This window comes from Gavialis gangeticus, unplaced genomic scaffold (genome assembly GCF_001723915.1).
Source record: "Gavialis gangeticus isolate Ggan-Ray unplaced genomic scaffold, GavGan_comp1, whole genome shotgun sequence".
NCBI classification, from domain to species: Eukaryota; Metazoa; Chordata; order Crocodylia; family Gavialidae; genus Gavialis; species Gavialis gangeticus.
Genome location: NW_017728995.1, coordinates 62,141,133 through 62,151,370, shown reverse-complemented (window position 1 = coordinate 62,151,370; position 10,238 = coordinate 62,141,133). Strand labels below are relative to the sequence as shown.

The window sequence follows — 10,238 nt, the reverse complement described above, 5'->3', positions numbered from 1 at the left end:
TCTCTCTCTCTCTCTCTCTCACACACACACACACACCCCCCCATCACTCCCCCATGACATTACACTTATATCTATATGTATACACACACACATATATCTCTCTCTAGAGATATATATACACATATAGATACATACATACACACATATTTATATATCTATATCTATTTAGATTGTAAACTAAAAACTTTGAAAGTCAGCATATGAGGAAGAAACATCCTCCTCCCCTCAAATATTCTCAATATTTCCAATAAAGTATTTTCCCAATGCTCCCAAACATATCAGGGTCTTCCTCAGGCAAACGTGGGAGAACATACTACTACCACTTTAATATGTACCATGTTCAATCCAATTCCCTTCAGTAACGAAAGGAAGGGAACATAGTAGCACAGGAAATTGAGCAAGAGAAAGATTTGCAGCACATTTTGTTTCACCTAAACCAGTTTTCCATGCTTACCTAAATAATTAGTCTTTGTACACAGAATCCGGTAGGAAAAGTAGTGGATATTAGAGTCCCAAGGCCGCTCAAATTAATGCTGGTGGGCCTCAAAATGATGTTAGAATAAGGGAAATGCAGACATCTTGCATATCTTTTCACCCCATGTCACTGCTTTACCAAGCACAGAAACAGAGGAATACAAAAATTGGGGTCTATGTTTCCCAAACCATTAACATTTTATTTATAGGCAGACATGTGATTTGATGTCTGAATTTTCAAAGAGCAGAACTGAATAAAATGGACATTGGCTCTGGTTACTGAAATTACTATTTTAACGCTTTGACAATGTGAAGTCCTAACAAATAATTCTCAGGGCTTCATCTGAGATGGGGAAAATCAAGAGTAAGAAGTAGAGGTGATTTTTTTTAGTTGAAAATAGCAGTAAGGTATCCAAGTATAATGATCTTCAGTAAGAGTTAGGCTAGTGACAGAAATTACACAAACTAGTTTAGTGATCAGAAACTGGTTTGAACCTGTAACAGAACAGCAGTTCAGTGCACATAGGCACCCCCACCTGCTGACCTGGATCAGTGCAGGCCTCTCCCTGCCTTTCCCCAGTTGAAAACTGAACGTTAGTTCAGTTTGTTATTGGTTCAATCTACACAGCTTGAAGGAAGCTGCCTAGACTGAATTGCTTCAATGTTGTATCCAAATCATCCAGACCACCTATACTTCTTCCCTTACAATTTATGTCAACAGTTCCCTCAAATAACATCCATTTGTGCCACACTATCAAATTAAGGGCCATATCCTGACTACTACTGTGGGGAACTGCTGGAAAAGAAGATACTTTTTGTATCTTCCTTCCCTCCGGTATAGACAAGGTATCCACAAAGGCAACAGCATGGTTTCTTGAGCACAGGATAATGAAGTGGCTGGAGTGGGACAACTGACATTGCTGTACTTCCCCCAAGTTTTGCCTGCAGGTTGCTGCTAGAAAGAACACATGTTGCATCTTTTTAGAAAAAGTGGTTGTACCTACCGGTTCTGAGTATGCAGCTCAGCCCCCCGCCCCCCAGAAGCATTACACCTCTATCTGACAGAGGCTTAACACCTGAGCCAACACCACTCCAGCCATGCACAAGCTGTGAGCAGGCATAACACATCTTTTATCATTGCCTTTCCCTCTGACAGAGGTCATATAAAGGTAAGAGGAGCAAATACCAGAGTGTTTTAGAGGCTGCAGGATGGCCAGGTTTAGCTCTTTCAATGGAATGTTGATTTATTCACACACAGGAAAAAGCCTACTGCACAGCAAGAAGCCATTTGTAACGTACTGGGAAAAGGCTTTGAATCTGCCTTAAAATTGTAGTCCATTCCTGCCCATTGACTAATTTTCTACTCACCATTTCAGTTAGACTAAAAAATAAATTTTTATCTGATACCAGAAATTCAACTGATGCCAAACAAATAAATAAAAGAGCCCTTTGCCAAACTATCACAAACAACATTGCTTCCCTGGACACATGCTTGCACTGAAGTTTAGAGGTTCAAACAAGTATAAAGAACAGCACTTCAAGGTTTTGGTTTCATCTTTCTGTCTTCATTAACTGAAAACACCAAGCTTCTGATCATGCTAGCAATTTTCACTAGCTCTGGAATGTGCAGCACACGAGTGTCTCAATACAGTATTTCCTTATTCCCTAAAAATATATGAGAAGAGAGGAACTCGTAACTAATGTAAAGGGAGCTGCAGTTCCATGTGACACCATATCAGCATCCACTTGATGCTGGATCCAGCAGCTCAAGGGAAAGCCAAAACACTAGCTCTGGACAATGTCACAGCTAAAAGTGTTGACCTATGAAATTTGAAATTGATGCCTTACCTATTTATCCAGGACCCTGCTGGCAATGATGTCCCCTATAATTAAAAGCCAGAAGCAGTATCTTTTCCCCACTAATTCTTAGATCTACAGGCATGATACCTCATTAATAGCAAGCTGTTCTCCTCCTCCTCCAGGGTGGCCATAGCGGTGATTGGAACTCCGGAAGTCCTCATATAGATCTTCCTCACTTCCCACATCATCTGTAAGAGCTGTCTTATCCAGTGGCCCATCAGTGATCACTGTAACAACAACACATGACTGGGTAAATGAGGCTGCTGACCACAGACATGAATAACAGCAGATAGGAAAAAATATTGATTTTGGGCTTTACAATAGGTTTATTTTAAGATATTCATATTTCATATTATTTTGCTTATATTATTTTACTTTTGCATGATCAAAAGGTGTCAAACATTGCTAGAAGTCAAGCATGAAGGCAACAGGTATGGCAAAGAGAACAACAGCACTGCATATATGGCTTAGGGATCACCTGTGTTGTGACAGGGTGGTTGAACGCGCATGTCTATTCAATCCCACCTCACTATGGCCAGACTCCACAAACACAGACCCATAAGTTCATCTTTGCACATGCAAACACTCCCATAGAGATCAGTGGGTCTGATCCCTGAACATGTGCTTAGTGACATCCATATGTTTGCAGAATCAGGGAATAAATGAACAAATCAAAAGCTGCAAAAGAAGTCTCAGCCACTATCATGTTAGTGAAAAAACAAATCCTCTTCTAATTTTTGCAAGCAATGTATACAGTTGACCCAACAAATAAGTAAGTAAAGGAAAGACAAACCAGTGTTTGGATTGCGGTATAAATCCTGAGCGGTTTAAGCTGTTTCATCTTTGAAACGTACTTTTGGTATAAACTTCCAGGATTTGAATTTATTACCAATTTTTTACTTTGTTTTGATAACCATGGTTTGTACAGTGCAACTGCCAGGTGATTTATTGTCATTTATGGTGTATTAGATCATCACAAAGTAACACTGGCATCCTTCAAGGTAATCTTATGCTTCAAGAGTTTGTCTGGAAAGCTCACAATTCAGACGAGAGAAAATTATCTTCATCTACCATACAGTGCATTATGAAATGCCAGTTAGGTACCACCAGCTATTTCCTATTCCTATTTTCACAGTTTTGTGGGTCACATTCTACTCTGAGAAAATGGACATGCTCTAGATATTCATTCACATAAAGGAGACTGAAATCTGGTGCTATGGGCTTATTTCCAAACATATAAAGCTAAATCCTCAGTGGAGTCTGCTGATCGACACCGGCAAGGACCTAGGCTCTATATTCTTTTTTATATTATGGTATACTCTACTGCTGTTTGGCTCCATACAGACAATTAGGAAAACATATCCCTTGCCTCTAAGAGTCTACATATGTAGTCACAGGGTGCCAATCAAGGCAAAATTGGGCCCTACAATAAGGATTCAACTTATCCATTAGCTTTTTCCAGAGACAGATCTGGGAAGTCCCTCTTTTTTTTGCTCCTTTGTGTAAAACAGTAATGTTTTCCAATTAATCAAGTACTTTGTATTTATAAAGGCTGTGCCACCCAATTAGGCAGACAGGTTTAATTTTAAGAAAACACCAGACTAAACCAGCACACTTCACAGAAAAAAATGGGGTTTTATTTTTTTGGTTGTTCATTTTATGGCCTGAACAATTCCAGGAAGCTTTAAAATGGATTAGTAACCAAGGAACAGAAAATAAGAAAAGGATATAAAAGAAATATTTATTCCTTCAGAAAGAGCCCCATTTTCCCAAGCTTTCCATCTTCATCCTTTGAAGATTAGAACTGAGAAACAAAGCAAGAATATTGGTTCTGGAGACTGGCCTGTGGAGTGTATGCTCTCCTCATGACGTTGTGACATGAATATTGTTCTCTACTGACACAGACATATCATGAAGCAACACAAGAATACACCAGGCCTGAATGTGGCATTCTTGACTATTAATCTTGTGAAATCAGCTGATTAATAGGGCAATGAAAATGGTGAGGGGACTGGGACACATGACTTCTGAAGAGAAGCTGAGGGAACTGAGTTTATTTAGTCTGCAGAAGAGGTGACTGAGAGGGGATTTAATTGCAACCTTCAGCTACCTGAAGTGGGGTTCAAAAGAGGATGGAGCTAGACTGTTCTCAATGGTGGCAGATGACACAACAAGGGGCAATGGTCTCAAGTTGCAGCAAGAGAAGTTTGGGTTAGATATTAGGGAAAACCAGACAAGGAGGGTAGTAAAGGACTCACAGGTTACTGAGAGAGGTGGTGGAATCTCCATCCTTGGAGGTTTTTAAGACCTGGTAGACAAAGCTTTGGCTGGGATGACCTAGTTGAGAGTGGTCCTGCTTTGATCAGGGGGTTGGAGTAGATGACTTCCTGAGGTCCCTTCCAGCCCTAATTTTCTATGATTCCGCTTTATTTTAAACTCATATAATTGAAGGCATTTTAAAACTTTTGACAAGTTGACAAATTCTTTGCCTAGATCCAATGCCTTTACAATGTATTTTACATGAAGTGCTTAATAACACTTTGGATTTCAGCATGTGCTTGTCTTTGAATATCCACTACTACCAACATCCAGATTAAGTTGTCCATGAATGAAGCCAAACCTTTGAGAAGGCTATCTTCTCCCATTAAATAAAACAAGTGCTGAAATCCTAAACCCAGTTCTGAGATCATTGGAAAACACTGAGAGGATATCATAACAGCATAAAAATTACATTTATGCTTCTCACACACAAAGAAAAAGTTACCAATCTGCTTTAGAGAACAGAATTATTAATTATAAGACCCTCAAAGGTTAAGTTTTATTTTATTAGTTTGTTTTTACCAAATACATTTCAGCCTCAAGTACTGTGTCCTGACCACTTACATATATATCCCATGTATTTGAAAGATAATACATTCATGTTTTCTGATTCTTTAACTCAGATTATTTCATTTACCTGATGCTCTGATAAGGCAACATTGCTTTTATTTGAACAAATACTGATTGGCATTTTTATTCTGATTAGCAACTGCTGGTAGAATAAAAACTAGACAGTTTATAAAACAAAGAAGCATACCCCAATGATCTTTAAATCTGAAAAAATGTAAGGGAGATGAGACAATGAAGACATCAAAGGCTATGCAGAAAAAATCATACCTGATAGAAGAATAATTTAATGGATCTAATGTTATTGCTAGAACTGAATGAAATTAAGAAAAAGAGATCACCATCTGGACTTCAGTAGCACTCTTACTGACTGCACTACAGATAACATCATATTCAACTAAATTTCCTCTGCTCTGGCTTAAGGTCCTTTCTCTTAGTCCTTTCCTCTATGGCTACAGAGAAAAGCACATCTCCATCCTCTCTATAATGAGGTATTTGAAGGCTTTAATCAAAATCTGCCTCAGTCTTCTCTTCTCCACACTAAATACCTCTAGTTTTTCAGTCTTTCCTCACAAGTCTTGCTTCCTAGGTTCCTAATCATTTTTTTGTTGCTCTGTGCTGGCCTCTCTCCACTTGGTCCCCATCCTTCTTGAAGTGTGAGGCCCAAAACTGGACCTAGTACTCTAGGTGAGGCATGATACCTTGATACCCACTTGATACCTCCTCCCAACAAAACACTGAGCCATCAAAGACTACTAGCTGAGCAAAATGATCCAACCAGTTATGTATCCACCCTACTTTCATTCAGTCTGTATTTCTTAGCTGGTTACTGTCACTGTTACAGGAGACAGTACCAAAAGCCTCGCTAAAGGCAAGATATATCGCAACCAGTATTATCCCTGTATCCACAGAACCTGTCACTTTATCATAGAAGGAAATCACATTGGTCAGGTATGACTTGCGGTTGGTGAATCCATGCTGGCTCTCCTGATCACCTTATTCCCCTCTAGGTGTTTCACAACGCATTTCTTGAGGACTTACTCTATGATCATCCCAAATTACCTGAAGCACAAGCCATGATTAGGTATGCTACAGAACAAGAGAGAATCCTTCCCCCACTGAGGTCAACGGCAAAACTCTCATTAATGGGGCAGGGTCAGTTCCAAGGATTTCAGTCCAATGCATTGCTTTGAATGAGGCCAAGTCACACGTAGTGCATATAGGTAAATAGGTCTAAAAGGTGAGGGTTTAGCCACACCATTGAAAGCACAATCCTTCAGTCTTTGATGTCACTGGCCAAGCCGCCAATGGTTTTAGTGATGCAGTATCTTCAGCTAGTGTGCATGGTTGTAACCCAGGGAAGTCAATGGAGCTATACCAATCTACACCAGCTGAGGATCTGGTCCTACAATTGCCAGGCAATACTCCAGAAATGCAGTCCTTTATTACCCATGCAGGGATGTGCAGTTGCTGTGGCAAAAATAGCAGCACAGATTGTTTCAGTGGGGTAGACCTCAGCAGCCTTACCTGAGGTCCTGGGGGCCTCCTGGGACAGTGTCAGCAGCAATCCAGCAGCTCAGAGCCTAACTGGCAGCCAGAGTATTTCTGGCAGTGCACACTGCTGCCACATGCACCATGCCACTTTATGAAGTAGGTGTTTTGTTTTGTTTTTTTTAACCCCAGGATCTTCCATTGTCAAATTTTGGTGCTATGCTGCAAATTCCAGTGCAGTGAATGGGTGCACGTGTACCATGCGCAGTTTGCAGCACCACAACCACACATGCGCACTCATCGGGACACACCCACAAAGACCACAACACCTGTTGCAGCACCAGTCTGTCAATGCTTCTGTTGTACAGCATGTTTTGTCAGGATTTCATAACAGTCATTTCTATTTATGTAGCATGAAAATTCATTATTTTAGTTGTCAGAAAAACATTTATTCTACCTCAAAATGACTGAAGCATGTATCAGACCCAAATGAAGTATCTTGATTATTCACTCTTTGAATGAAAATGTATTGACTTTCATACATAATTGCAACAGGACAAAGATCTATTGATTATCTGCACTTGAATCTTCAAATACTATCAATAGAAATTATATGCATGGGGAGATTACACCCTTATGACTGAAGTAGAGCTTGCTGGAGAAATATTTAACTGGCCAAGCATTTGACATTTTAAAATATGTTTGATAAAAACCATCATAGTCCCATTATGACATTGCCATTTTTTTTTAATATGTAACCTACAAGCTCCCTGTTGAATGTACTCCAATAACACATGCTGCCTTAACAGCAGTTCTGGGATTGAGATACAGCATACCACATGTAAAAACTCAGAAGTACTTGGTGTGCCACCTTCATCATTTAAATTAGGATTTTTATTTTGTTAATACAATTTTTAAAACTGATTCACATATTGCCAGTGGTACACATACCACTATTTGAGAACTCCTGGCATAAAGTGTGTGATACTTAATGTGGTCATTAATGAATGATTTTCTTGGCAAATTTGTGTTGCATGTTAAACTTCCAAAAACAACTAATTATTTTGCACAGTGATGAATACCTTTTAGCTAAAAATTCCTCCTTGTATTCAGTCTCCATTAGCATGAGACATTATTGTTTCCTGCAGGGTTCCATTGTTTTTTTACTTTCTATATGTTCTATGATAGTTTCATTACCTGGAGTATAATTGTCAGTTTGAAAAATGTTTCCTGACATCTTTAGAGCTTTCTGATTTTTCCCAGACTTTCCCAGTTCTATGATCTGGCTAAAATGAAAAAGGAGAAAAATCCCAAAACTCAAGGGAAAGGTTCATTTTTAAAATTCAAGATGTTCTGTTAAACCTCTTGCTCATTTTGTGTGTGTTTTCCTTAGCTGGCCTTGCTTAATTCTGGTCTACAGATCAGCCTTATTAGTTTTCTTTGCAATCTCAAAAAAATAGTATTGCATATTACATGCAGTTGCTAAAGATTAACTGAAAAACAGAGAAGCAAGATACTGGTAAACTGCAAAGAACTCTGCTGCTCATAATCATGGAGGAAATTTCAGGTTTTTATTCCAGGATGAAAAATAATCCACGGAGAATTTTAGGGACATTTAATCAAAAATCACTGATGCATAAGATACCAGGAGAAAAAATTAAACACAATGGTTATTACTAATCATTTGCTTTGAAACAGTTTATTGGGGGGAGAACCCTGAAAGCTGATTACCTAAAATAAGAAGTGACCCAAAGCACTAGAAATCAGTCAAAGCAGTAGAGAAGTGAAGGTTTTTAATGTAAAGAATTTACATGTACAGCACAAACCAGGTCAAGGAGAAAGGCAGTAAGCACTATAGACACACGCACAAAAGTCTTTTGAGAAGGGTTGATATAAACTGTTAAAATGGCAAATGAGTTTTTTCCCCCTGTAACTGTCACCGAGCGCACAGGAACTACTGGACAGGCCTACATTAAGCTGTACAACAAGCAGATTGGCCTTGATGGCTCCTTTCCCCCTCCTCACCAAATGCTTGTTTCCATCTAACACTCAAATGAACTGATGTGGCCACAGCTGGCCTTTTACTTTTTTCTCCTCAAAACCCAATAATCTAACTGAAAATCAGAGCAGTAAAAAAAAAAAAACAAAAACAAAAAACCCCTCAAAAAACTTTCCCCAAAAATCAAGCCTCCAAACTGTATCCAATTAATTTTAAGCAGATTTCTCCATATTTTATGTGGCTGTCCAGATAAATTACACTGAATTCAGGCACAAATCTTACTGTACAGAGTATGGGGAGGGATAAATGCCATGATTTACCACATAGGCTTCTTGTGCAAGTGTCAAAATGCAGTTTTCTATTGCTATAAGTCTGAGCCTGAACTTGGGATTTATGTCATAAAAATACTAAAGCAAATGGATAACTCTGTCATGCTAGCTTAGCAGATATTCTTTTAAGTTGGGAAGCAGACACTGCCTAGAGAGAAGAGAAAAGACTTGCATAAACCAGTCTGCAGACTCCTAAATCCAGAACAAGCAGCACTGGGAAAAGAACGGTACAGGGGTCTGAGCCCCACCAGCAAATATCCCAACCTGTGAGCAGAGAAGGGCTTACCAAGAACCATGCAAACTCAGGACAGCAACAAACACAGCTACCCCTAGTTATACTGCCCTGTCAGCAGACAGTACAGAAGAAGATTATATATGGGAGATGTGAATAAAAATGAAGCTCAAGTAAATAGGTTAGAAACAGTAGAGAAGCATCAAGGGAAAAGACAGTCTGGCCTCTTGGCTTTCTTAAGGCTAAGAAAAGAGTTATGGAGTTCTCTCTACACTAGGGGTTCCCACCCTAACTGCAGTATGCATACCCCTGGCGGGTACGTGGGAGAAACTGTGTAATGGCACATTTAATTTTCATTATAATAATAATTGGCATTTAAAGGTTAGATTATAAAATGTGTGCTGGTGGGCAGGTGGTAAATCTGGAAGAAGGTACACAATAAGAAAAAATTTGGGAACCTCTGCTCTACAGCATTAAAAGCTACATAAGGAAAGGAAGCAAGAACATGCTGTGCTCTACACAGGGACTGTAACAAATTAATCCCTTACCTTGTTCTGTAGAGAAGCACTGGGAAACTGCTCTACCAGCGCTGCTCTTGGGGCAGCACAGTTTATACCAGTCCCTTTCTCATGGCCATGGTGAACGGGAAAATCAAATGTAAATTTATGATGATCATGATTATGCATTTCCCATCCCCAGCTCACTTCATGACCTCACTCAGGCAAGTCTCTTGGATCTGGCTAGTATCTTTGTCTTTATAATAGCTATAGCCACTGTGTAACTGTACTGTTATTACAATATGATTTAAATTATAGTAGCCCTAAAACCTCACCTGATCTTAGGGCTGTGTTGTGCATATATGCCCTATACAATGCATGCCCATAAAGAGAAAGAGGCTCTTACTTGTAAATTTAACAATCTAAGCAAACAACAGAACCAAGAGATGATGGGGGGGGGGGGGGGGGGG

General features: G+C 39.4%; 1 protein-coding gene across 1 annotated transcript in view; it reads right to left on the bottom strand.

Annotated features, from left to right (window-relative positions):
* ARHGEF4 (Rho guanine nucleotide exchange factor 4) overlaps positions 1 to 10,238 on the bottom strand; it is a 491,134-nt gene that overhangs the window by 82,436 nt on the left and 398,460 nt on the right. Inside the window, exon 7 of the mRNA XM_019503706.1 lies at positions 2,422 to 2,561. Coding sequence (XP_019359251.1) covers positions 2,422 to 2,561 — 140 coding nt within the window. The remainder of the gene's footprint in view (positions 1 to 2,421; positions 2,562 to 10,238) is intronic.